The sequence below is a fragment of the Centroberyx gerrardi genome, chromosome 18, assembly GCF_048128805.1.
Source record: "Centroberyx gerrardi isolate f3 chromosome 18, fCenGer3.hap1.cur.20231027, whole genome shotgun sequence".
NCBI classification, from domain to species: domain Eukaryota; kingdom Metazoa; phylum Chordata; class Actinopteri; order Beryciformes; family Berycidae; genus Centroberyx; species Centroberyx gerrardi.
This window is the reverse complement of record NC_136014.1, coordinates 6,247,394-6,274,860: the sequence shown is the minus strand read 5'-3', so window position 1 is coordinate 6,274,860 and position 27,467 is coordinate 6,247,394. Positions and strand designations below refer to the sequence as shown.

Here is a 27,467-nt window from a genome sequence, read left to right as displayed (position 1 = left end):
CTTTCAGCAGGAGATCGTGGCTCTCAACACGGCCTTTTGTTTCCTTCTGCAACTCTTCTGCATAATCCTGTGCCAGATATTGATGATTGCAGATTGCTGATGGCCATTCATCATCACATGAATGTAATATATTGTGGAAAAGAGCAATATTTTGAAGTGGTAGAAGACAGAGAAGAAAGAAAGGAGAGAAAATGAAGTCTTTGTTTATGATTTTGGCATAACAAAAGGTGATTTTTGGCATAACACAGGTGTTATTTTGGTCCTACTTAATGTGCAAACTGTTGTTTTTGGACATCTGTACCCTATACTGTACTGAACTGAACCGTACTGTGTGAATTACAGCCCACATTTCTTGGTCGGAGATATTAAAACAATGGGGCAAATCTGAACAATCAAATGTCTTCGAGTCACTGGACGCAAACCTCAAATATCTAATGGGAGGGGTTGACATGTGTTTTGAATTAATGAACAAAACCGCTCCCTTTCCTTCACAAGGGCAAAGTATCAGGCAACAATAGCACCGGGCCTCGGAAGTACAGTAGGATACTGACAAGAAGGAGAATGTTAAAAGCATTTATTGAAGTTCTATGCAAGCCAGTCGCATTTCATAACAACACAGGTTTAGAAAAATAGTGACTTTTTATTGTTACGCCTTTTTTTTTTAACTTTTTTTTTTCTGAGATATATTATGAAAAACGATTATGCATGTGCGTAGGTCATATGTGTATCATAAGACGCAAACCCTCTTAGGAGTGTATACTCTGCTATAACACTTTTCTGATCAAAATTATAGAAAAAAAACTAACTTTTTCTTACTTGACCTTAACACTTACATGGACATGTATGTGTTGAATGAGTTTCATGAAACTTGGGCCCTTGAAACCTCTTAAAAGCCCATTGTTTTGACAAATACATGGGTGTCAATGAGAAAACATTCTCATTTTTGTTCCTACTTTTGGCATATTGCATGTTTTTTCTCCAACAACAGCAATAAACACCACACACTGTAAAACAAATCCCAACAAAGCTTTCTTCTGAAACCAAAAATCCATATTTACTTACTGAAGCAATTATCTTAATAACTGAAAATTCAGAGGCCATAAATTCTGCAACTTAAATTCTTCAAACAGATATTATAACATTTTGTCTTGTACTGTAGATCCGTATTCAGAGTGCCCGCTCTGAAATGCCACATTGAAAAAAATGATAGAAAACAGACTTTCTACACTTTAAAGAATCAATAAAGTGCCATCCATCAGAATGTGTCAATGTGTATATAATGTAAAAACGAGTAGATATTTTCTGTTCCCATATGGTAGTGCATGGGAATGTAAACCTCATAGAATTACAAAGAGTAGGCCGATGACCTCCATTGGTATACACCACCACATTTCTTCTAAATGTGCGGTAAACAGCCTTTAGTCATTATGTCCCATGAGGCTTTGGTGGCTTGGCAAGAATCATGCACATTCCTCACTTATTGTACATTCAATTGCTTGAAAGACTTCAAATTCAACTATGGACGTTTTTCAAAAATATTCCTTTAATCTCGTGGTCTGAGAAAAGTCTTCAATTAGGGTTATTCCATCAAGATCCATCAAGTGTAGTTCTCCACATACCATCATACAAAATCCCAAGTCTGTCCAAACCCAGTCCGTTCTTGGCCTGGGGACTCTCAGTTGTCAATGGATTTAAAAAACAGAACAACTGGTCATATTGGCGGCAGTTCAATCTTCGGTTCCCAAGACCTTCCTCCTGGTTCTCCTGAAGTTCTCATGGTTTTTCATTGCTTGTCTCAAATTTGATGACTGTATTTACTCAGTATGTATTTATTGTATTTGGTCAGGAGGTTCTCCACTGTCTTGTGCAGTCCCACAGAAATGGGTCAAGTGTTTTTTTTAAAGCTCTTTGTCAACTGTTGCATCATCAGTCACCATGGCTGATATTCCTTTGGTTAATATCTAACAATAATTCCTTAGCTCCTTTGTACATGACAGAACACTCCTCTTGATCCATTGCTTTGCCCATCTCTACTGCATATTTGCCTCCATCCACCTCTTTTATATCTCCATCTTCCTCTTTCTACTGTCTCTTGGAGTCAGCAGTCGGTGCCTCCTTTCGGGTGCGTTGCTCTATGTTGATTTGGTCAGGGTGGTACGGCAAGCCTGGAGGTCCAGGGGTTCCTGGTGGTCCAGGCGGTCCTACCGGCCCTGGTTTTCCCCTGGGTCCTGCCACCCCATGGATGCCCGGTAGCCCCGCCTGGCCCTGGATCCCCGGAGGTCCCTTGGGTCCTGGGATCCCCTCTTTACCGATGGGGCCCATGTCACCCTTCTGGCCCCTCTCAGCGCGTGGGCCCGGCACACCAAGAGCCCCTTTGGCTCCTTTGATCCCTGCTCCGCCTCTGCTGCCGGTGGGGCCCAGTTCGCCCTGCGCACCCTTGGGCCCGACAAAGCCCGTCTCTCCGGGGAACCCACGGCCTCCAACGGGACCCCGATCACCTTTGATCCCAGATAGACCCACGGGCCCTTTGGGGCCAGTCTCGCCACGGTTCCCTTTGGGCCCTGGTGGTCCAGGAGAACCTGTAGAGAGAGGACGGAGAGGTCAAAGGAAAAAGAAAAGTGTATGTACTGTATATACACTCTCTGATACATGGTAACAGCTACCTTTTAGTATGGTAAAGTTCTTTATGAGTTGGGTGTGGTGTGTATCCACTAGCTTCATCTCCTCCATCACCATGGACAGGTTCCTGACGTCCACGTCCAAACGGACGCTCAACAGCATGTACTGCTGCCTCAGTGTGTCAGCTAAGTGGAGGAGCAGCAACACTGTGTTGTTCAAGTTCTAGAAGAAGTAGAAGAAGAAGAAGAAGATCAATCATCCTTTTGATCATTTCATCCTGTGTAGCACTCCAGCACTGATCTGCACTGTTTGTTACAGATTCATATTCCAGGATCAGTATACACATAGACACAGTCAACATGAAGTTCTGAAGGGTTTCTTTCTGTGTGGTTCCAACCTGTAGATCTTCTGTGTGGCTGCCCAGGCGGCTCTGACAGGACGAGCTCTCGATGTTGATGTACTTGTACATGCTCTGGACGTGGCTGACCGTGGCGTTGATGCTGGAGGAGATGGTGTCAATCTCCATCTCAATGGAGTTCAAGCGGCCGTCTAAAGTAGAGAAGCGCTCGCCTGTTCGGTTCTCGTAGTACCTGGAGAAGAAACAATGAGGGTTTTTTACACATTTTTACTTCTGGAATGGTAGTTCTTTGCGCTCCCTTGCTGTGTTTGTGTGTGTGTGCGTGTGTGTGTGTGTGTGTTACCTGGAATGGTAGTGAAGGTCGTGCATGTTCTCCTCGTGTTCATCCATGAAGGAGGTCACGTTGTCTAGCTGCATCTGCAGATTCATCACCTGAAGAGAACACACACAAACAATGAATTTCAATTCTACAGAGGGCCCCTATCTCTTTCTCTCTCTCTCTCTCTCTCTCACACACATACACACGCACACACACACCCACACACACACACACTAGGATTCGACCAATATGGATTTTTGAAGGCAGCTACCAATACTTTTATTTTGGAGCTGCTGGTAGCCAAAAAATATTTTGCCAACATTCAATATAATTAAATCTGACCATTTTCATGTCAAAAAACATCCAAATTGACCATTTTATTCTTGTCAGGGTGGAAAGTCTCTGAAACAACATTTAGACCATCATGTGACACTAAAACTCTCCACTGAAACCCAGGATAACAATGAATGAATGCTTTTGTGGAATTCGATCAAAATTCAGGTTAAGGTGGACAACATTGACTGGCAAACTGCTATATCAGTCTAAACCTAGCACACACACACACACACACACACCAACCTGCAGGGTGAGGTCATGGACCATCTCAGAGGACATGCTGATTCTCTGGTGCGTTGTCGAGATGCCGCTCTGGATGCTGCGCACGGTTTGCGTGGTGCCGCTGGAGTTGGACTTGAGCGCGCTCAGTACACGGCTGTAGTTCTGCCAATCGGTGGTCAACTTCTGCAGGACCAGAGTCTCCTCATCTGCTTTCCTCTGCAGGGCGTCCATCCACATGGCGCTGCGAAGCAGAGGGAGGCACAGTGGAAATGTGAGGTAGATGAAACACTAGGCTGTGTGTACACTCTGCCACTGCCTTTTTTACAAACAAATGGGCAGCGGCGGTAAAGTGGATGGAAAGCGGACACTTTGGAAAGGCGCCGCAGCTGGCTTCTTTATAGGCAGAGCACAGCACTTTCTGAAGTTGAGAAGTTAAACTTTTTAGACAAAATGTCCTGGACCCTTTTTTGTGAGTCGACCAACTCCAACGAAGATGAGGCAGGGTTTCACGCTTCATAGGCAGTAAACTAGTAAAGCCAGTAGAGGCACTATGGGAGCACATGGGCTGTGCTGTGGGAGTTTCTGCTAAGTGGTTGAAAAGTTTACTGAAGTACTTAGGATGATAGTGGCAGCAGTTTCCCCCCGTTATGGAAACAAAGCACACGTCAGAGCAGTAGTGCGAACATGCAATTAAATGGCACTTGTGGTGATATGATCACCCCATTCAAATGTCTAATATTCTCAGAAAACTATCTCAAAACGTGATGTATGATTATCTCCACAAATCAGAGTGTGAGTTTAAATCTGGTTTGTGTGTGCAGCACGTGAATCACAGCTGGGATCTGCAGCTGTGCCTTTTCAATTGAAAAATCAGTTGTTACTCCTACTTTGCCTTCATAACTAATGATCTGCTTGCACGGCTTGTCTGAAAAATGACTTCAAATCATGTGGGAGGTCATTGGAGGGGAGCTCTAAGGCCATGATATATGGGGAACATTTTGAAGCGATGCAGGTGGGCAACGCGAGCGACTATGATCAACTTTTTTCATGACACTTTTGCTCCTAATAAATCTCTGCTCTTCACACATGTTTTAACAACAGCGTCGCTTTGACTGTGGCTACTGGCCAGCTGTCGACAGCTGATTAAGTTCTTCCAGCTTCACCATAAGGAGGCTATGAACCCATTTAGTTAATTGAGCAATAACAATGATTTCTAGTGGATAAGTAGCTGATAATGGCTTACTGATACTGACAATGGTTTTGGAGATTAGATACATGCTGTCTGGAAGAGTCCACACATAGAAATTGTGGCTGCCTTCCTATTCAAATTTGTTTGCCAGGTTTCGAAAATAATTTCTGGATTGTAACGGGGGAACTTGCTCTTCACAATTTGAGACTTCGTAGTTGTGTTGTTATGTTTTTTTAACGCTGTAGTGAACCGGGTTGTTTATTAGATGTAAGAGTGCATTCTGGGAAATATATAGTGCCCTCAAATGTATTCCAGAATCTAAGCTTAGAATTTGGACTCTATGAAAAAATAGCTGACACAATATTGCACACATAATACTGCATTAGTATGGCAATTTCCTATCTCTGGTAATTATTTCCTATCTCAGGCAAGATTTCTTGTCTCCATAACCTCAAAGTTTTTCTCCAAAACTACAAAAGCTATTTTATCTTCTTCATCTTACAGTGAAGCTGGAGAATAGATGTGTCACACAGTCAGAGTTAGTGTAACAATGTTAAATCCATCCTCAATCTACAGAAATCAGTAAGCAGATTCACTTGAATTCCTTCCTCTGCAGTCCATCCATTACCCTCTAGAACAGAAGAATCAGGAAACAGAAGCAGATCCATCCATCCATTTTCCATAATTAATTTATGTATAGCACAGAAAGCCCAAAAAGTCGAATATAAAATAGAATTAGTTTCTAGATTTACTTTCTATACATCCATCCCAGCCATTCATTCATCTAACCTGAGCGCCACAGTAGTGTTAACCTGCTGCACCGCAGCTTTGAGGTCGTACTGATCCTGCGACAGACTTGTCATTTTCTCGTCCGTCTCCTCGATCACCTCCCTCCAGCCCTCCACCTGGCCCACGTATCTCTCCAGCGACTGGTTGAGAAGCTTGATGGACACGGTGTGGTTCTGCATGTCGCGGGTCAGCCGGCTGCTGGCGGCCTTCAGGGTGGCCTGGGTTTGGGAGGCCTGGTCCAGGACCTGGAAGAGGAGGGGGGTAAGGGGGGATGATGAGGAAAAAATAGGGAGAGTTAATGAATGTAAATTAACGGGCTGACACAAAGGCCGTGTTCACACTATCCTCTTTTTTTTTGTAGAGAAAGCGCCGCCTCACCGCATTTTGTGCTGATAATGAAAAGCAGGTCACGCGACATGCACCTTGTTTCCATAAGGACTAACTGTAATAGTTGGTCCTATCAAGAAACAGCACTCATATACAACTCTCAGACATTTAGCAGCACAGGCCCTCAAGCATCTCATCCAGATTGTTTCCAGATATGATTCCATTTACACCTGGCACTAAAACGAATCTCTGGTATACACATTGAAATCTTATTTCTCTTCTCCTCGCCAAAACACGATCGCTGTGCATGTTACATCCTGTCGTAATATTTACATCCTTTAAAACGGCCGTAAACACCTTGTCTCGCTTATTCCCCATCCACCAGTATCCTAACAATCCATTTTGGTAAGTTTGCTCCTTTATGAGTTGCCTGTGGACTGTTTGAGTAGTGTGCACTTCCTGATTGGATTTGTGTGCTAAACTTTATTTCCATTTATGTAGAGGTTATAAGTAGACTGGAGACTCATTGCATTTACACTTTGTTGTTAAATGATTACTCATCTTTTTCAAAGCATCTGCTTTCTGTCAATTGGCACTGGCAGTTTGAAAAAAGAGGAATAGTGTGAACATGGCCTGACAGTAGGAGAGGTGGATGGGCATTCCTTCAGAGTGGCCTTGGTCTGGGTCTAATACCGGAAGAGGGGGCGAGGGAGGAAAGGAGGGAGGACCAAGAAGAAAAAGGAAGAGTTGTGTAATACTGGAGTGACAGACACAGAAAGATGGAAAAAGATAATTGGGATTATGAGATGTCTGGTCTAGGTTTAGATCGGGCTGATATTGGCCTTTTATTAAATACTGAATATGAGCTACAGAAAAACAAGCTATAAAATCCACATTTTACACAGCCTAAAAGAACTGAATTAGTCTGTGTTTCAATGGAAAGTTTTAGTGTCCCATGATGGTCTAAAGGCTGTTTCAGAGGCTTTTCCACCCTGAATACTTGCAATTTTTGACATGAAAATTGACAAATTCAAATACATTAAATCGGCAATATTTTTTGTATTTCAATACAAAAATATTGGTTCTGGTATCATCCTTCAAAAACCTCCATTGGCTGAACCCTATAGTGTTGTCCAATGCCTGAAGGGAGGGAGGAAAGAACGGATGTAAAAGTGGTCAGTGGTGTTGTGAATTAATGAAGTGAAAGAGGGAAAAGTGGACATTCCTTCATGATGGAAAGTCTGGAAAGTGTAGTACAACCAATAGCTGTTGAGGAAAAATGGATGGAAGAAAGAGGGGAAGGAGAAAACAGAGGAAGAACACAATAGAGAGAAAGATGGATAGGTGGATGTGAGCAATCTATCAACCATAGGGAAAACAGCCTAACCACAGGACCATTAACTGTCAGTAATGTGGGTAACCGCAATGAAACATTGTAAGGACTTTGAAGAGAGAGATTTAAAATCAATCCATTATCTACTGTACCTGCTCCTGTCCCAGTATCATTCTCTGGATGTCCTCAAACTCTCTCTTCAGCCTGCTGATCTCCTCGCTGTACAGAGTCACATCCAGACAGCCTGAACAGTTAGAGGTGGAGCTCAGATCTGAGAGAGAGAGAGGGAGAGAGAGTGTGAGAGAGGGAGAGAGTATGTGAGAGAGAGAGAGATAGAGAGAGAGAGAGAAAGAGAGAGAGAAAGAGAGGCAATGTGGAGAAAAATGTTACTATAGAGTGCAGAAGTTTATAGACCGCTATGTGATAATCTCTCCAAAATTTACAAAGCTCTAGATAGCTCTATTCAGTGTATCAGACCTTGTGTGTGTGTGTGTGTGTGTGTGTGTGTGTGTGTGTGTGTGTGAGAGAGAGAGAGAGGTCCTCTGAGCCCTTGACTACACACTCAATGATCCATGCTGCTTCACACTTCATGAATGACCTACTTAAGACAGAGGCTTTTGGTCTATGCACAGCACACTCTTTGCAAAAAGGATTCTTTACAGTACCAGGACATGGTTCTTTAGGCTTGTACCACAGCAGAACTCTTTTGGTGCTACAAAGAACCCTTTAAGAAAGGTTCTCCATAGCACCATGCTCCAATGGTTGTACATAGGATCTTTATAGTGCTGTAAAGAGCCATTTAACAATATATGGAATGCTCTGAATCAGCAGAATTAAATGAACCCCTTTTTCTGTGTATAAATGTGCATATGTGTACGTGTGTATGTTGACAATGTTTTCCCATAGTTTTCCCCATTTGTGTGTTAGGCCAGCTACCTTACCCTCTATTCCCTGCTGGACTTTGGCGATCTTCTTGTGGTAGAAGGACTCCTCCTCAGACAGGTTGTCAACCTTCCTGAACACTGGAGATACATTGGGGTTAAAAAAAGTTAAAGGAAAATGTTCAGGAGTTTGAAAACCAATGAAGAATTTGCTTGAATAACACAAGTGACATCGTTTCAGGTTGATTATTAGATTGATGGGAAGGATTGATTGAGGTTTTCCTCCATTTTTGAAATCATGACAAGACTACAAAGATGGTGGGTGGGCTACTACCACCTACTGTAAAGCCATTGGCTGTGATTGCAGCAATTGAGTGCAGCACTCCATAGAACTCAATAGTTGAAGCGCATACAAAATTTTTCTGTTATTTTTTTGTTATGCTCAAACGCAAAGCTGTAAGCTGTTAGCATAGGGGATAATGTTGCTGAAAATAAAAAGTTACAACAGAAAATTAGCGATTGCTCTGCTTACTCTTGAAGAAGAGAACAATTCCTAAACGGAGGATGACGTTCAAGCTAACGTTACTCACCGGGAAACTGTAAGAGGTTGTTTACTTCCCTCCATGCTAATTTTGTTTTACGTCTCACATTGACGTAATGCGCGGCGCGGCTAATGTTGAGACATGGTCAATTTGAAGCGGCACAAAACGCACCGTATCCAAAACAAATAAGGTTAAAAAAAGGCTCCAAAAATACAGCCCACAGTTACAAAATTTTTAAAATCACAGTTTATGTTTTCGTTGACTTCCAATGCTGTTGGAAGTCAATGGGGCATTAAACTATTAGTCTCAAAATTGCATAACAGATGCTAACAGGAGGCTAGTGCTAACTTCACACAAAAAACTCTTAAGAGGCGAGCAGACGGGTTTCCCAAAATCATACACTTTATGAAAGAGCAACAAAGCATAAAGAAACAAATAAATAAAGTGGAGGTAAAAAATTGTTGTTTAAATAGTGAAATAAACTGTGGACTAAGGGTCTGGGTGTGCGAGGCTGCGCAGAAACAGATACAGAAATGAAGAAAATGTCTTCTCCATGAAACATAAGCAGTACCTTGGTGTTAACAGGAAATAGGAAGTAGTTATTGGAGTAAAAACAGGAAGGAATTAAACTACCGACAGCAAAACACAAAGTTTTCATTAGCTAACAAACGTAATCAAAACACTGATGAATGATGGTTGAGCCAGCTGGCTAGGTCCTGCTCCCCAACATATTTCCCAAGAGAGCAACAACGATTTTGTGTGTATGTGTGTGTGTGTGTGTGTGTGAGAGAGAGAGTGTGAGTGTGTATGGTGTGTGTGATTCAGACTTTTTCAGAGGCCTCACTGCACTTCAGCATCCTAATCCTGACTCAGGGGATTAATGCGGGCCTGTTCCGCAGTGTGTTTGCATTTGTAAATGGTTCCACATGCATTGTGCACATACCACCTGCTCTACTGTATTAGCTCTCTGTCACACTGATGTTGACCATGGCTATCACTGGGAGGGGCTACGCTTATTGGAGGAGTGTGCTTTAAAAATACATGGCTCTTGTGAGGCTTGTAGGACCATCTTGAAGAACCACATGAGCTTCTTGTGGTTCTTTACTCCTATTTGAGGAACCTTTAGTGGTTCCATATAAATAGCACCTAGTGGGTCCATGTAGAGCCAAATGGATGTTTGGTATTATTTTTTAAGGATTTTTGTAGGATAGTAACTCCAAAAGACCAAAGTAACTTTCAGTGTTGATGTGACTCAAGGATTTACCTTTAAAACAAGTTTCCCATTGGGGACAAAGGCCTTATAATGAGTCTAGATAGAATTTTAGCTGGCAACAAGGAGATTCTACCATGTGATTTTAGCTGGATTACATTTAGACCTGGCATTAAAGTGCGTCTCTGGTATAAACATTAAAATTCAATTTTCCCGTCCCTTGCCAAAACAAATATTGCCATGCATGTCACTTTGTAATATGTATGTCCTTCGACAGTAAACACCTTGTCTCGCTTGTTCCCCATCCACCAGTATCTTGACAATCTATTTTGACAAGTATGTTACGATCCAAGCTGCCTGGCGCCTGTTTGATTTGCAGGAGTTTCATTGTTGGACCTGCACAGTAAAGTTTATTTCCGTTTATGTAATTATTAACATGAATTGGAGTGGCATTGCATTTACACTGACTGTTAATATGGTCAAATGCGTCTCTGTCCATGTCCAAGTGGTTTGGGTGATTGGATCTAAATGCATTTTTGGCGCATTTACACCTAGATTCTATGCGCTTTTGCTCTATCCATCATCCAGGACACATGTTAATGCAGGTGGAAAGGGGGTCACTGGTTCAAAGCCTGCTTGAGCTCACTGAGTTGAGTTCTTTAAAAAGTTCTCTGCATAATATGCATCGTTTCATACAATCTCAGGTTCTTTATAGCACCATAAAGGCTTCATTTCAGCATGGTCCTTTAAAGAACCTATATAAAATGGTTCTTTACAGCACCAAAAATGGTTTTGCTATTATAAATTTAAAACTGTACAGTATGTAACCCTGCCTACTACTACACCCTGCTATGTATTATTTTCTCAGATACTAAATGTTTTGGATTGCTTTGAATGGGTAAGCCTGACAAAATTTAGCTTCCTCGGAAAAATGTCTTTGTCCAGACAGCTGAAGGCGACTAAAATGTGTTACTTCTTTGAACATTTGTTACTCAACAATATTTTTGAGGAATTCATTTGATCATTGTCAAACAGATGTTCAGCAGGATCTGGAAATCCAGTGGTTATTGGTTTGTGTTTTTTCCTGTTGCACACAATTGGCAGTTTCAGCCAAGTGCAATATGTTTTCTGTAGACAGTAAAGTTTTCAGTGTTTTGCACTTGTACAGCTGTGTGAGTTGACATAAACTCAAACAAAGTTCTGTTTCTGCTTATAAAGCATTGCGACACAGCAGTCATTTTGTGTGTATGAGTATGTGTGCGTACAAGTGTGTTGGCGCACATTAGGGTTCGACCAATAAGGGCCAATACTGATATCTTTGGATTGAAGCTGCTGATAGCCAAAATTTATGCTGATGAATTTGACCATTTTCATGCCAAAAATTCCCCCAAAAATCCAAGTATTCAGTGTTTCCCCCAGAATTGTATTCTTGTCAGGGTGGAAAAGCCTCTGAGGCAGCATTTAGACCATCATGGGACACTAAAACTCTCCATTGAAACTCAGGGTAATGGTACATATTCATGCATACTTGTGTTTCTAATGAAAATTCACGTTAGAATCAGTTCAGGTTAAGAGATTCCTATAGACAATATATATAGTATTGATCAATTCTACAATAAATATGTAATCAAACAAACAGCATTATATCAGAGATGAACAACAGCTGATCTGATTTTTTATAAAAGGCCAATATCAGCCTGATATATCGGTCTCACCCTAGTGCATGCATGCATTGGCGTATTCATGTGTTTCTGCATGTGTGCATGTCTGTGTGTGTGTGTGTGTGTGTGTGTGTGTGTGCGTGTGTATAATGAGATTTTGCATCACTCTACCAAGCCGCTCTCAGCTCCAAAGCCCTCCTCTAAGATCCCCGAACTGTTGTAAAGGGAAAGATTTACGGCTTCCAACCCCAATAACAAGGGATGTCGATGTGAAAAGCATCTGTTCGTACTGAAGCAGCTGTCAGGTAAAACATGGCGTACGCGACCCAGACCCAGCTTATTGTGATCTATGGGACTTAAATGGACCTTGTCTTATTAACACACACACACACACACACACACAGTCCAGATACTTCGTCCTTTTCCCATGAATTGCCTACTTCTCCATTGCATTCTGCAAAGATTGTTATGCAACATACGGTAGATTCTGAAATTCTTGATGCAAATATGACATATAATTGTGTGTCAGCCTTTCCAATAATTTCCATGATTACTGGACAATAAGTTGGATCACATGATATATAGTCAGGCTGCAAATGATTTGGCCGCTGAGTGCATCCAATCTGGATTTAATCCCCTGGAATTTTCACTAACAAAGAGATTTTTTACAAACCTTACTAGGTAGTGTGTGTGTGTGTGTGTGTGTGTGTGTGTGTGTGTGTGTGTGTATGTGTGTGAGTGGGACACTGGGCCTAAAGCTAAACCCGGAGATAAGAACGCGGGGTGTGAAAATCAAACTGAGCTCACCGAGCGACGCCAGCACTGCCACAGTAATGATGAGGAATGCAAAGAATCCATAGAGGACTTTGACAGCCAGCTGGAGAGAATGGGTCTGCTGGCACTTCACACAGCCGCCTCTGGTCCGACCTGGGAGTACATTGAATGAGTGAATAAATGCATGTGCGAGTGTATGAGTGAGTGACTGAATGAGACAATCAAAAAATGACTGCAAAACAAACCCACAAAACCAGACAAAAGACAGGACAGACAAGGAAAACAGGCTTTCATTTGATGTGGCTGCTGTTCCCCTTGTTCCTAAATTCTCCAGCAGTGTAAATGCCAGACTCAATGCGAGATTTAGCAGTTGGAGATAACGGTAACACAAGCCTCAGAGTCTGTCTGGAAGGCCTGCGTTAGTGGCAGACTTAGCGGTGAGAGGCTTAATGTGGGGAGATGCGGAGCAGATGTGGAACTCACGCATAACAAAGCTGTCATGGCAGATGCACGAAGACACACACACACACACACACACACACACTCTGGAAGTCATACACAAGCCATGCGTGTACACACATGGCCCGAGTGTACACAATGCGTCACGGGTGGAAAGATGCAACGCAGATGTGCTTGTTTGTTGTTGTTAGACTCGTGCGTGTGTGCATTCGTGTGTGTGTTTGTACCTGCGTGTGTTCATGCTGTGTGGGGAGCGGAAGTGCATGTTTATTTGTGTGTGTGTGTGCGTATGTGTGTGCATGTGTGCGTCTGTTAGCCTTCACCTCTAAACGAAGGCATTTCCTCCTCCTCGCCGGTAAGATCCTCCTCTGTAAAACAAAACAAGGCAAAGTGAGCCACTTCCATGACAAGATCCTTTGCTACTGATCATATACAGTGCATATCAAAACTCTACACACCCTTTCCATATTTCTAAAAATATGAAATGAAATGAAAACCAGTTAAATCAGATGTGTTTTACTTTTATTTCTATATAGTATCCAGCAGTTCTTTGCAGTAAAATTGGTAAAAATTGCATCACTACCAAAAGTGGGAGAGTCATATATTAATCTGTTCCTGTGATAATAAGCATATTCACAATCACAGAAACCCCTGGAAAGACTTTACTGCTCATCTTTATTTATTTTCCAAACAGAAAAAAACAACATCAGAACAGTAAGCACCAAATAAAATCAGTCCAGTTTGAGGTTGGTTTTGTGTTCTTCTAACAGTATGCAGACCACAGGCTCATGATAAATGGAAACTATAGTGTTGCAGGTTAAATATAAAACAACGTAGACTCAACTGCAATAAAATTCACATATAAAACTCCAAGCCATTGTCGTCTGAAGGCTCCTCCATCTTCTTCCTCTATAAAGCTCTACTGCTGAGTCATTGGTAGTCGTAGAAGAAGAAGTGGCCGACATAGTTTGCTGACGTGCGGTTGTGTGATTTGGCCATTTCAAGTGTGGTAATTTTGCAAAATTTCAAGTTCTGGTAAATCTGTGGTTGAATTTTGCATTAATTACTGCAGTCCCACAATCATAAAGTGGGTAAAGGAGGGACTACTGAGGTAAAAACAAAAGACTTCTCGTTCTAGCCAGCTAATCAGGGACTGATTTACACCTGGGACACCAGGTGAATGCAATTAACTAGCTGGCAGGATAGAAAACCAGCAGTATACTCTGAGTCACAAGGACCAGGATTGAAAACCACTGACTTTACTAATCACATTCCAAAACACAGAGCTAATTTGCCTTTAGCTTAAATCAATTAAAGTGATTCTAATTAGGTCAAATAAAACCAGGATTTCACTTTTCTTTGTTGTATAATGTATGTTAGTGTGCAGAGAACAAGCATGGGCAACAAGCAGCTCTTGGAAATTTAAACGGGTGTGTAGACTTTTGATATCCACTGCAAGTAATTATTGTTTCAATCAAACTAACCACCCATAATGCATCACTCCCATGTCACCACCTGTGGTTTGAGTTGACATAACTGACCCAAATAAACATAGAGGGGAAGGTTCACCCTACGCCACATTTGTCACCAAGTACCATTTTTATGATGTGACTGACCGTTGAGATTTACGGCATTTGGGTTTAGGACAAAAGAACAGCTTGATCCTGACCTTTGAAAAGCTGGTTCTCGTATCCACCATAGTTTTCTGCAAAAGAGAGAGAGAGAGAGAGAGAGAGACAAAGCAACATTGAAAAATGAGGGTCAATAGTCTGAAGCTGACACAACCCCATCCTGCCGGAGCCACTAACAAGTTTTATTACTCTTGTCATAAATCATACAAAAACCAGCAGCGGCTCCACGGTCCTCCCCACAGCCTCTCTGGGCGTATAGTACAACACCCAACCTCAAAGTCGGCTCCGTATTGTTCTGAGCTCGTACTATACGTGGCAGCCATCTTGGAAAAACACAATTAAAGCACATGGGCAGAGGAAGAAGTGTTTTTGTTCTGCTGAAATGTTTTGTCTGACCAGTTGCTCACTCAGGAAAAACAGCCCCATAGTGGTGCAAAGTATGGGAACAGTTGTTGGTGATGTGTGCTTCGTCTGTGGGGGAATATTCTGTGTGTGTGCGTGTGTGTGCGCGTGTGTGTGTGAGCATGTCGTCATCTCACGCTCCTCAAGCGGTCCAGCTGGAATGGGCAGAAGTGACAGAGCTTGATTTCCATAGAACATAGCTAGAGGGCCTAATGAACCACAAATGCCAGTTTACTTTAATGTGCCAGTTGACATTAGCCTGCATGCTTTCATTACTGTGTTTAATGGCAATGGACTTTATTCTGCACGCCATTGATTATACACCACCCAAACTGGTACCCCAACCCTGCACCTCAGGTACTGCTGGCCTGGCACTTGATCTTAGGAAACCAAAACACTTAATGGAACGGCGGGACAGAAGAGGAAGTGGAAGATTCACACGCACACACACACACACACACACACACACATAGGAAAAAAAGGTTTGGCGAGTTGCTGACTGGCTGGAACAAAGTTCCGAGTGAAAATGAAAGGGAGACAGTTGTACACTCTTCCATGCTCTCTTATTTATGCAGCCAACTGCATAAACTGGCTTTTGTGCAAACAGTCCCATTGACTTGGCAGACAGTTGAAACATTATTGCATATGTAGTTACATAAGTTACATACAATTCCATGATTACCGTACCTGAAAATGGCTTTGTAATGGCTTTTGTGATAATGTACAGACGTCGGCATAATTTGCAAGCTGCAAAAAACACATAGGGTGTGATGTAACGATCTGCTCGCTGATGAGAGCTTTCATGAGACTGTTCATTGCAGTAAAATTGCAAGGCCATGTGGAAATTTTGCTCCCTGACGTACTCTAGACAGATGTCGGGGTGTTTTAGGTGGTAAATAACGCAGGGATATGTCAAACAGTTGCAATATTTGCACGCAAAAGTAGATTTTTGCACAAATGTTGAAATCACTGGTTTCCTGGAAGGGCTGTTAAATGACCAGATGCATGAAGGTGTCGGTTCCCTTGTTTGACGCCACTCCCAGTCCCACTGTGCAAACTTGCAACTTTAACGTTTAATTCAGTAGATTCAACTCCACTGATCAACTGTTTTTTGTCCCTTTTGGTGTGTTTTTATGTAGGTTTAAGTGAAAAAATGGTGGGTTGCAGACAATTGTTGAGTCGTTAGAATTGTTTTTTATTCCATTTCCTAAATTAAAACAAAACATTGCAAAATGTCTATTTCCTAAACCCAAAGAAAGTATTGCAAAATGTCTAGTGTGGTTGACCACATAATCAGCTCAGTATGAAAAGTAACCGGGTTTCCCCTTTTCAGCACCTATGAGAGACATGAAGTATTGTTCTCTTACATTTTGCTAACATTAGCAAACTGACAGATGCATTGCCTCTGCAGAGTGAGTAAAAAGTAACGTTTAATATAGGCCTGCAGTGCATGAACAGTGCTGATCATGGGTGTTGTTTATAATGATGATTACTTTCGTTTAGTAATCATCATTATAAACAACATCCATGAAAGACACCAAATCATCCATAGACGCCAAAATCATCCATGTGTCCCTGGTAGATCACTGATGCTGGTGCTCCATGCTAACACTTTAGCATACACTACATGTTGACTGACAGTAAGACACTTTTTGGTGGAAATAGTAACTAAGGGCTTATTGATCGGAAAATTGCCAACATCTACTTAGTTCAGTTCAGATACTCTAGCGGGCATTGCATGGTGGGAAGGGCTGGAAAGGCTGAATCATCCAGCATCTTTATGGTCCTGGTCCCTGATAGAGAGAAGAAAAAAGGAAAAAAGGGGGCAGGGAGACTGACAGTAGATGCACACCAGACGCGATTTTTGCCTCCATTGTCTATAAGAAGTAAATAACTGTGTGTGCATGGCATTACAGGATAGGTGGCGACGTAAACACACCACACAAAGCCACAACGCTGAGGAGAAGGTTGAAAAAGATGAATATTATGTAAATGAGCACAATGGTCGAGATGCAAGAACCACATTCGGGCAAAAAGCTGGAGATTGCTGGTCTTCCTGGTGAGTAACATGACCAGAGTTAGCCTAAAATACTCCAGCAGCTAACTTTAGCTCTGTAGCCTAATGTTAGCTTGCTAGCCTAATTACCCCATTACATCCAAAAAGCTGTAGCCACTTAGCTAGCTAGCTGGCTGGAGTAAAGCACAATGTCATGATTACATTTTCCACACATAAATGAAATGAAGAAACTTATAAAATACACAATAGGTCTCATTAAACAAACAATGTTAAACTGAGGATTTGCTTGGATGCTTGTCCCCAAAACAAACACCCACAGGCGTTGACTTGGTGTTGGTGGTTGGCGTTGCAAAATCAAAGTGGTCGCGCTTGGTCTGCATGTACCGTGAGGAATGCAAAGTGAGGTAAATGGTTATGTGAGCCGCTGAAGTCAGGTCTGGGTAAAGCAGTCAGAAAACACTGAGGTTGACATGACGGTGGAGGGAGAGAAGGAGAGAAAAAGAGAAAGAAACATAGAAAAAGAGAGATGGGTGAAAGGAGAGGTGGAGGCGACCAGGGAAGACAGCTGGAAGAAAGGAGAGAGGTGAGTGTGTCCAAGAGAGAGAGAGAGAGAGAGAGAGAGACACACACACACACAGCATATTTTGTTGCGGAAACCACAAGACTCAAAACACTCCAGCGTGACTCCCCAGTTTCCAAAACATCTCGTGGTCCCGGACCCTCCTCATACTCTCCGGTTCACATGCAGAGGAGGGAGGCTGACCTGCCCAGCGACTGCCTAAACATCCTCTCCTCCTGTGTACAAGCCTGTCCTTGTGTTTCTACTCCTCGTTCCTCCACTCCTCCTTCACTTCCCTCGCTCTCTCCTCCTCCCCGCTGCTCCTTTCTCTCCCCCTCTGTGGAAAAAACCCTTGTGTGTCTCTCTGGTCGGTGAGGAAGTCAAACTGTCCAACACACACAGAGCAGAACTGGGCTGATCTGACAGAAGTACAACACAACCCAACAGGCCGGTTGGGTCACACCTACAGTCAGTGCTGTTCGGCAACACTGTGGAACTACTGACGCTGTTTTCAAAGCTATAGTCGGTTTACTTTGGTCCGAATCTGTTGATACTTTGTCGAATTTACGCTTTGGTTCGGTTACGTTTCGCACTGCAAAATTTCAAGCGAACCATATGACAACAACAAAAGCAGTCCCACTTCCTCCATTGGTCAGAAATTTGGTGCGGCAAAAGACTTTCCTCTAGAGTAAACAAACATGGAGCATCAGCATAGCCTTTCACGGTGTGTTTAACCGATAATGCACCATGCTTTCCTGTTGTTGCGGGGGGAATCACGGTTGGATCAGTCCAGAGTTCGTTTGGAGACCAACCTCGCAACAAGGTCAGCAAAGTCCAGTTGGTTTGGATTTCTGTGTTCTCATTTTCCCAAACAAACTGAACGAAGGGGGAAACAGCTCCAGGGTCCGAAATAATTGCTGCTTAGTCCCACCTCTGAGTCAGTGGTTTCAACAATGTCCGTTATTGAACATGTAAATCAGATTTCCATGATTTGATAAATCCACAGGTGTGAAGGTATAAGGTCACCTCAAGACTTGGGATTTCAAGATTCAAGACTTTCTTGTCCTCTAGAGGGAATTTGTTTAGTACAAAATGCTGCAGCATGAAACCTAATAAAGCACAATACACAATAATACTAACCCTAACCTAACCTGACACACAATGCATAGCACCCCAACAATGGACAGTGCAGTGCAATGCATACGTAACATAAATATTTACACCAAGGTCAGCTTCATCATTTACATGGTTATATTACATGGTACAACTGTAATGTAACTGGTCTTTGAGAACAAATTATATATGGATTGGGTGTTTTGCATTAAGTGTTGTGCATAGTATCCAGACATGGTTTTAGGACACAGTGAAGCACCCAGGTGCAAAGTACATTAGGTAGTTGTTTGGTCTTGAGAATGGAAAAGTTTTGGTAGTAATTTGAATACACAGTGAGAGTCTAGCTAGTGTACACTTAACTGTCTGACATAAGCAAATATGAGCACATGTGTGTTTGGAGGAAATGCTCAAACAACGTCAACAAAATCTAATAAAATTAATATTTCCAACCAAGTGTTCAAAGCCTCTTTCAGTGGGAGTATCACAGACTGAGAATGTAGTATGTACAACATGGTTGCGGAGATTACCATATTTCCATATCCTAATATGAACACCCTCTGTGACAAACTACCACAAGGCTATTATGTCCTGTTTTCACACCTGGGCTCTTGGTTTTCAATGTTGGAATTCACTAGCCTGGAAAAGCCAGCTATTCTTGATGAAAGTGACCACTCTGCCTCTGGTCAAGGTTACAGAACTGAAAATAATATTGCTGCTAGCCACAGCCATGCTTGACTGCGTCACAGAAATATTATTAAACGTGGCTTTAATTACATGTTGTGTGTTTGAATAGCTGATTCTCTTGGCCGCTGCCCTTTATGGACAGTGCTAATTGAATACTATGAATAAGGAACCATCAAGAGCCAGCAAGGGCGTTTTCATATGATAATAGTCCTTCTAATGTCCCAACCAGAGTTTACTAGATTGTTACATTGTATTGGTGTGGTTTGTTTCATGTTGCCTAATATCGGACCTACCGGACAGATATTTTGGTGGGAGTATAAAAAAATCTAACTAGAATGGCACTCAGAAGTCGTTTTCACATTATGCTACACCTTGCCATTGAATGACCCTGTAGAATTCTGGGGGACTTTTAATTTGACAACATAGTCCTCTGCAATGCATCAGACGTACTTCCACTCTAGAAAAGCTGGTAGGTTTTTCTCCAGCATCATTTCATGAGTTGTTTTCACACCAGAAATTATCCTCACCGCGGTCTGAATGGAAGAGGACCAAGACCGCTGATTTTGGCCGAACCGTTTGCAGGTTTTTGGTCCGCACCCGAGTCCAGATGGTGCGGTCGCACCTGTCAAAATGATCTGAACTTAGCAAAAAGTTTGTAAAGTTCGCACCGAAACGATGTAGTCACCAAAAAGAGACTAAATGACATTGTCATCAGACCAGGGAAGTATTGGGATACCACTGTATGGCGCTGTACAGCAGGTAGATTTATCCAAAGCAATCAGATTGATCAGAAACACGTTCCACCTATGCTGATGATTCCTATTAGGCAAGAATAGCTGTGCTTGATGAAAAATGGAATTACCGATCTTTCACAACGTAAACTTGCTCAACTCATCTGTTAAGTGATGAGAACATAGACGCTAAAATCATCCATATGTAGATCATCTGGTAGGTGTTTCTCAAAACAGTCCTCAAGGCCCACCTTTCCCGCAAGTTTTTGCTCCAGCCCTATTCTTGCATACCTGATCCAATTAAGGTGTCATGAAAATGTGTAGCACCTAATAGGATCAGATGTGCAAGAACAGAGCTGGAGCAAAAACCTGCAGGAGAGGTGGGCCTTGAGAACTGGGTTGAGAAACACTTTGGATCATTGGCAAATTTATGAATCTACAGACCATATAATAAAAACCACTAAGGTCAGTCTTCTTACCTAAGCTAGTAACCTACTATCACTCAACATAGTGTATGCTAAAGTGTTAGCATGGAGCACTGGAGCCAACAATCTACAAGGGCCAAAGTAAAGAATGGCCTCTCAGCTATCAAAGCTCTGAAAGCTTTGAAGCCTTTTAAAGAGCAAGCAACAACCAGCTTGGGAAAGAAAGCCTGTTTACTTGAAAATGGTCTCAAAAATATATGGCCACTCAGTATGCTATGTAGGCCTCTGGTCCAGATGGTGTACAGTGGCCAGCCTCCCCACCTATGAAAACATCAGGGCCAGCACTGTTAAAACAGCACACACAGGACATTGGACAGAAACGCCTAGGACATAGTAGTTATGTTACAAGCTACTTGACAGTGCTATTCTAAACATGTCTGATTGTCTGAAACCAGTTCCATAAGGACACCTGTATAGGTGTCCTTATGGAACTGGTTTCAGACCAGGAGTTACCGCTCCTAGGTGTAGGAGCGGTAAAATGACTGTGGATCGCAGATACAGAATTTCAGGCTAAGTGAAAGCAGGGTTACAATGTAAAGTTTCTAAGTTGTGTCTAGCAAAACACATTTATGTTGTTGCTGCTGCCACCCACATGGAGTCAATCAGCCCTCCTGCCTCCATCTTCTTCCACGATCGGACTTTTGGTCTCTCCGAACACAGCGCCAAGCCTCTACTTGAGTCAGCTAACCATCAGGACCACTCCATGATTGTGGTTCTTCTGTGCTGGTTCTTTTCGGGGGGGTTTTGGAAGTGGGAGGTCCACCCCCCCCAACTCCATCCCCACAACACGCCCTCTCCCTCCTTTCATTCCTCTTTTGGATGTTACGTTTGCCAGGGGATTGTGTAAAATGTTATCCTTGGTTAGCAACATGCCCTCGCTGCCCCCTAACCTCACCACATCACTCTGAAAGATCAGAATGTCTCAATTATACAAAATGATGCTGCTACTTGGATTTCGTATTCAAATGCAGAGGGACCGACCTACAAACTGGGGTCACAAGGATAGTTTCTTGCTTTTAAAAGAGGCAAATGGAGATCCACTCTCCACACAAAGAACAAGATTCCCAGATTCAGCAACATGTCATGCTTGTCGATGTTCCCCTCCCTTATTTAGTTTGACTTAAACCATTTGAACCGGAAAACCCCCTCAAAAACCCCAGCAAACCCAGCCTTAAGTGAAACCAGAGTCCCAAGATGGGCTTCCTCCAGATCAGAGTGGAGGTCTTGACCACAACTCGTAAAGCCAAGCGGCTCCTTCTCCCAAACCTCTGCTGACATCCAACTGGTTGAGATGCCCTCTGACTGGAATGTGTGGTCTCCTTACAGAACTGTAAACGCCCGGAATGTGTTGCTCCAGAGAGCAAAGCTGAAGTTATAGAGGAGCCATTACAAGAGAATGCTCTTTTATTGTGGTTTCGGCAGTGAAACGGGAGATTTTCGGAGGCCAGATCCAATAAATGCGTCGTTTTCTCAGGACTAAACTAAATCCGACAGCCAGTGCCGAGACAGAGACAAGACCGGTTAGGTTTACAGTGCTGTGAGGCCAAAGGGCGTATACAGTATTCTCAGAAGCTTAGAGTTTGTTGTGGAACTCCACTTATCCTTTTAGTTGGAGGCGACTCGCCTTTGTATTTTCACTTGCCTTCAAATTTCCCAGATCACTATCTCAGAGGAATTTTCCATAGAGATAGAATACAGCTAAGAATGCAGAAAGCTATCCAACACAAAGTCAGTTCAATTCAGTCTGCTTTATTAGCATGGATGTTAGATGAACTGTACTGCCAAAGCATCTAGATTAATTGAATAAAATCAAAAGAAATAACTACAACTACTAATCATGATTATGAATAACTACTACATTATCTTTGTGTATTCAGTATTTCTATGTGTATGGGGCTAGTGTTGCTTTACAAAAATGGAAAAAGGTCAAGCAGAAACATTGGAGTAATGAATCTAAGGGAGCAAAAATAAATGATTAGTGCAGGCTGGATATAGAGAGAACAAATCAATATAACACTGAGATATAATTACTTCTTTTCCCCTTTCATTTCAAATTCAAGGTGCTTGCATTGGCTTGACTGTAAATTTACAATGCCGCCAAAGCAAAAACGGTGTTAAAACAAGACGATAAAAACTCTGTCTCTCTCTCCACCTGCACTTCTTCTCCCCTTCGCTCACTCTTTCCTTCTCCATTTGCCAGCCATACACCTGCCTCTCTTAACACCCCCCTCCCTCTCTCTCTCTCTCTCTCTCTCTCTCTCTTTCCACCTCCCCACCCCCCCCCAGCACTACGTAGGAATGTATGAGGCAGCATGTTTTGTTCTGGTCTGGCTGGGCTCGGCTCGCTCTAAGCAAGACTGGAAACCGCATTAGCAGACCTCCTGCACTGTGCGGGTGCAAGGTTGTATATATGTGCTTTGAGTTAACCCGCTGTATGGCCTCTCAGATCGAGGCGGCGTCTGTCCAGGAGGCTTGACTAGGAGACACAACACACTTGCTTGACTTGCATGTCTGATTTGATTTACTGCACGTTTACTTCTACTTTCATGCTTACTTTGTTTTCCCTTATTTGGTCATGTAACAGTAGCGGCATTGGCCAAATTCTAACACACAATTTCAAATTTAGCTGAAAAAATCAGTGTCAGAGTCAGAGTCCGATATGATATGAACACAGAACTTGAATGGATAGAACGGTCTTTCCACTGTCTTCTATGGTATTTTGGCTAGTACACCAAAAAATGGCGTACAACGGAAGTTTGGGCATTAAGGCCGTAAAGTGTGTCACACCGACTGCCACACAGCGTGAGTGGGTTAGCTTTGTAATGTTACAAGACTAACGTTAAATGAATAAAATGTGACGACTTACCAACAGTAATATAGAGCGATTAAACCCAATCGGTCCAAAAATCCTTGAGTAGCTCCCCGCTGACAGCAAAGCCACGGAGACAGCGCAACGGCAGTTTTTTCTCCAAGTAGGTCGCTGCGACTTGCCATAAGTCGGTTTATACGGAAGCTAGGCCAACGGTACCAAGGAGGTTTATATTATGGAACGGTACACATAAAAATGGCCGCCGCTTTGACCATCCAGGAGCATTGATTTGAATGGGAAAGACTGTTCTATCCATTCAAGTTCTGTGGATGTGAATGAGGGATAAACACCCGGCGTCTGGAAGGTATTTCCCAGGAAAAATCCTAGAAAGTGATGCATTTTACGTTTCCGGTTTGTTTGGAATAAACATAAGAAGAACTGGGTAGTTACTATGAGCAGAGATAGCCACCATGACTGAACAGACAAAGAAAAGAAACTCAAACTTCATCAACAGGAAAAAGACGTCACAGTACTGGACACACTGTTTGATTGACAGGTGATCTCTGGGAAGTGCAGTGCAGAAACACCACAGCAATGAGCGCTGAACACCAAAGAATGAGGAACAATGAGGAACTCGAGGATTACCACTTTAAGGTTTGGTCAAGAATAGAAGAAAGAATACTGCTAGATTTCAGTTTAGAGCTTTGGGCCATCACAAGCATCATCTGAAGACTGAAATTGAATAAAAGCGTTAATCTATTGCATCCATCACATTCACTATTGGCTATGGCGTGCCATTCACAAGACATGCTTAATTGCAGTGGGGTACAGAGAAGCTGTTCCGTTGTAAATACGTCAACACTTCGTAACACCTTCTCAAGCTGTTGAGCCACATGTGTGACTTTTCCCTGCTCCTTCTCATACACCCCCCCTCCCCCTCTCCTCCCTCTTTTCTCTCTCTCCCACTGTATCCCTCCATCTCTATCCGTCTCTCCCTTACACTTCTTTGTAGCTCTGCACAGGTCTGGGAACCGTGTAAGAGCCCCGGCCCTCTTCAAAGCCGCCGGCGGCTCTCGTTTCATGCCGTGTTGTGAAAAAGCTCAAATTCGAATGTTATGCTTTCAACTCGCGCTCCTTTAAAGTGGATATTAAGTCAATCTGCGGCTGACTGGCAGGGCCCATGGACTTTTTTATGTTTTATGAAACAAGGCTGTGGCACACACACACACGCACACACACACACACACACACACACACACACACACACACACACACACACACGTCTATACACAGATTCAAAGCTGACTAATCAAAGTCTCACATCCAAGAACAACAACCCAGGACTTTCTCAGGACCCAGACCAACTTTCAAACATATTTGGTTTCCAGTGCCTCTTACAGGTGCCTGACTACATGCCACCATGCCAGATACTGTACCTGTCTACATGTTAAAATATCATATACCTTCAGATTTTTGATTTGAAATGCAAGAGCGCAGCAAAAACCACTGTACCACTGTATCTGTACAGTCCCCTATAGGACTTTTCTATGTGCTCAGACTGTCAGGAAAAACAAATGCAAACTTTCACCACAGCTTCATTTCTTGACAAATAACACAGAAACTCTCACTTTACCTTTCATGGTTCCTCTTCAAAGAATCCTGTATGAACAACTTGTCGTCCGGACAACGGCTTGCTGCTGCTGCTGATGTTGCTGATGCTGACGGTAACGATGGCGATGATGGCGATGTTGCTGTCCTTTTCACCAAAAGTGCTTTTTTCCCTACAAGTGTCCAGGAATGGAGGAAGCGGTGCAAATTTACCTTTGATGTGTCAGCACACTCATTCATGCAGCATTTTCCAGTGGACAGCGTCTCCGGATGTCCAAAAGAAGTCCCAAAACGTCTTACTTCTACCCGGGCTGAAGTTGATGAACGGCTATCAAGAGGATGAGCAACACCTCAGTCACTCATCAATGCAGGATTCAACTACTGTTAGCAGCGGCCCATATGGGCTGACCGTGCACCGCTGCAGCTTGAGTTCAACTTGTTTGATTTCTCCCTAGAGCTACAGCTGGTTTCATTGAGATTTCTGGGTGTGCATCTTGATGTTCATGAGTGCCAAAGGCTATGTGCCAAAGCTCCTCTAAGTTGTCTATTCCCTCTTTTCCCTTTATATGTGTGTTTGCCTGCAGCTCTCTGACATCCTCCTGCTCCCCTCCAGAGCCTGAGGAAAAGTAAAAATCCTCAGACAGAAACCATGTGCAACATGAGCGAGGGAGGGAGGGAGGGAGGGGAGTGGGAGAGAAAGGGAGGGAGTGGGGATGGAAGGGGAGGACGAGGGGTAGTAAGAAAGAGAAGCCGAGAGAAAGAGAGAGAGAGAGAGAGAGAGAGAGAGAGATGGGAGGGGAACAAAGAATTTGGAAAAAGAGGGAGGGACTGGAGAGGGGACAGAAAGAAAAAGAAAAGGGAGGGAGAGAGAGAGGGAGAGAGAGAGGGAGGGTCCATGTGTTCTGGTGGAAGTCAGCTTTGTGGCCGAGGCTAATTGCTAACAAATGTTTGAACATTGTGGAGCGAGCACCTTGAATATCTGCGGCCTTGGCCTGCGAGACAGGAAAATAGTTTCTACGCACACACACACACACACACGTCAAGGCTAATCCCTATCTGGCCCGGCTTGCAGTCTCTTCAGCTTGCTCCCTGTATGGTTGACTACCAGTTTCTAAGACTAACAGCAGGTGTAATTCACTCACCACACATCCGTCTATCCAGCTGACCAGGCAGTTGGATTGTCTGTCAGGCTTGGTGGAGTTTCTGCTCCTTCGTTTCCTCTCTCCTGCACTCCAACCAGTATGCTGGTTTGACATAGTAATGTAGTGCTAAATGAGAAGGAGGGTAAACTATGATCAGTGATCTTAAGGCAAACATCCACCAGTTGAGTATAAATCAATTACTGTACTTTCAGAAAAGCATTCATTTTCGCTTAAAATACCATATTTTCATATAACATATAATCATATCCATCAGTTTGATGCTACTTACTGTGGTGTACATTACTGAATACATATGGTGTACATTATACCGAATTAATTCACCTCTTAAAGATTCATGGCAGCCTAACAAGGTCATTAAACTGTGTTTCGGTGGGTTTACCCTCCACTGGACATAGTAGAAAAACAAGTGTGATCAGTAGCAGGTGATATAATAAGCTACACTAGGTGTAAAAATACTTATCCACGTAAATCATAAAGCTGCAACAGAGAAGAGTGTCCCATCCCCGCTAATTGAGACACGGTAAATTCATCCAGTATGCTCAAATGAAATTCTGGTATCGGGTGTTGACACTGGCAAGACACTAGCAGTGAGTGAGCGATCCGTCCTGAAAAAGCTGGACTCACTACTGATGGCAGAACCACAAAACACTAAAATGTGGAAATCTAGGTTCGAGGAGCAGTTTACGCCATCATGTTCCAAGATTTCTGGGTAATGAAGTCCTTCAAAGTTTCAAAAATTCAAACTCTCGCTGCCACTTGTTGCCGCCAAAGTGCGAAGTTGCCTAAGGATGCTTTAAAGGTCCCATATTCTCCACTTCCCAGTGTTTTATGTTCTGTCTTGAGGTCCATTCAAAGCTGTGTGTGTGGTGTCATGTACCAAAAACACTCTGAATCCATTTTTACACGTTCATTTTCCAGCATCTCTCTGAGCCTTACCAAGAACAGGCTGTTTCTGTCGCCGTGTCTTTAAGGCTCATTAATATTAACGACCCTCTGTTCTGATTGGCTAACTGTTTCAAGAGTGAAACGTGAGACACCGCAGCCCGGCAGCTACAGGTTGGGAAAACTCTCCGGTAATAAACAATGACAACCGCTCAACCGCTTTGAAAAAAACACTTTGTTAGTCTATTATTTCTTACAAAAATGATAATGAGCGAACCTTTGTGACGCCACAAAGTTACGGAAGTCCAAACGGCTCGTTTAGAGGCTCGCTTTTCTAATATGGATTGTGTGGATTTAGTTGGCG

General features: G+C 42.9%; 1 protein-coding gene across 1 annotated transcript; it reads right to left on the bottom strand.

The window, feature by feature from the left end:
- Positions 1-680: 680 nt before the first annotated feature.
- Positions 681-25,651, bottom strand: scara3 (scavenger receptor class A, member 3). Its single transcript, XM_071908702.2, has 12 exons — positions 25,084-25,651; positions 14,689-14,724; positions 13,343-13,387; positions 12,594-12,713; positions 8,434-8,514; positions 7,645-7,763; positions 5,833-6,077; positions 3,876-4,095; positions 3,321-3,409; positions 3,017-3,209; positions 2,664-2,841; positions 681-2,579 (listed from the first exon to the last, which is right to left on the bottom strand). Exons 1-12 carry the CDS (start codon positions 25,088-25,090, stop codon positions 2,083-2,085), a joined length of 1,830 nt encoding a protein of 609 aa, XP_071764803.1. The 5' UTR covers positions 25,091-25,651; the 3' UTR covers positions 681-2,082.
- Between the last annotated feature and the right edge of the window lie 1,816 nt (positions 25,652-27,467).

Bases quoted from the DNA above. Each gene is read 5' to 3' on its own strand.
- scara3 (XM_071908702.2), bottom strand. The intron at 8,515-12,593 runs GTGAGCTCAGTT...ATGTATCTCCAG, and splicing joins GGCAGTGCTGGCGTCGCTCG to TGTTCAGGAAGGTTGACAAC. The intron at 3,410-3,875 runs GTTGGTGTGTGT...TGTTCTCTTCAG, and splicing joins TCCATGACCTCACCCTGCAG to GTGATGAATCTGCAGATGCA.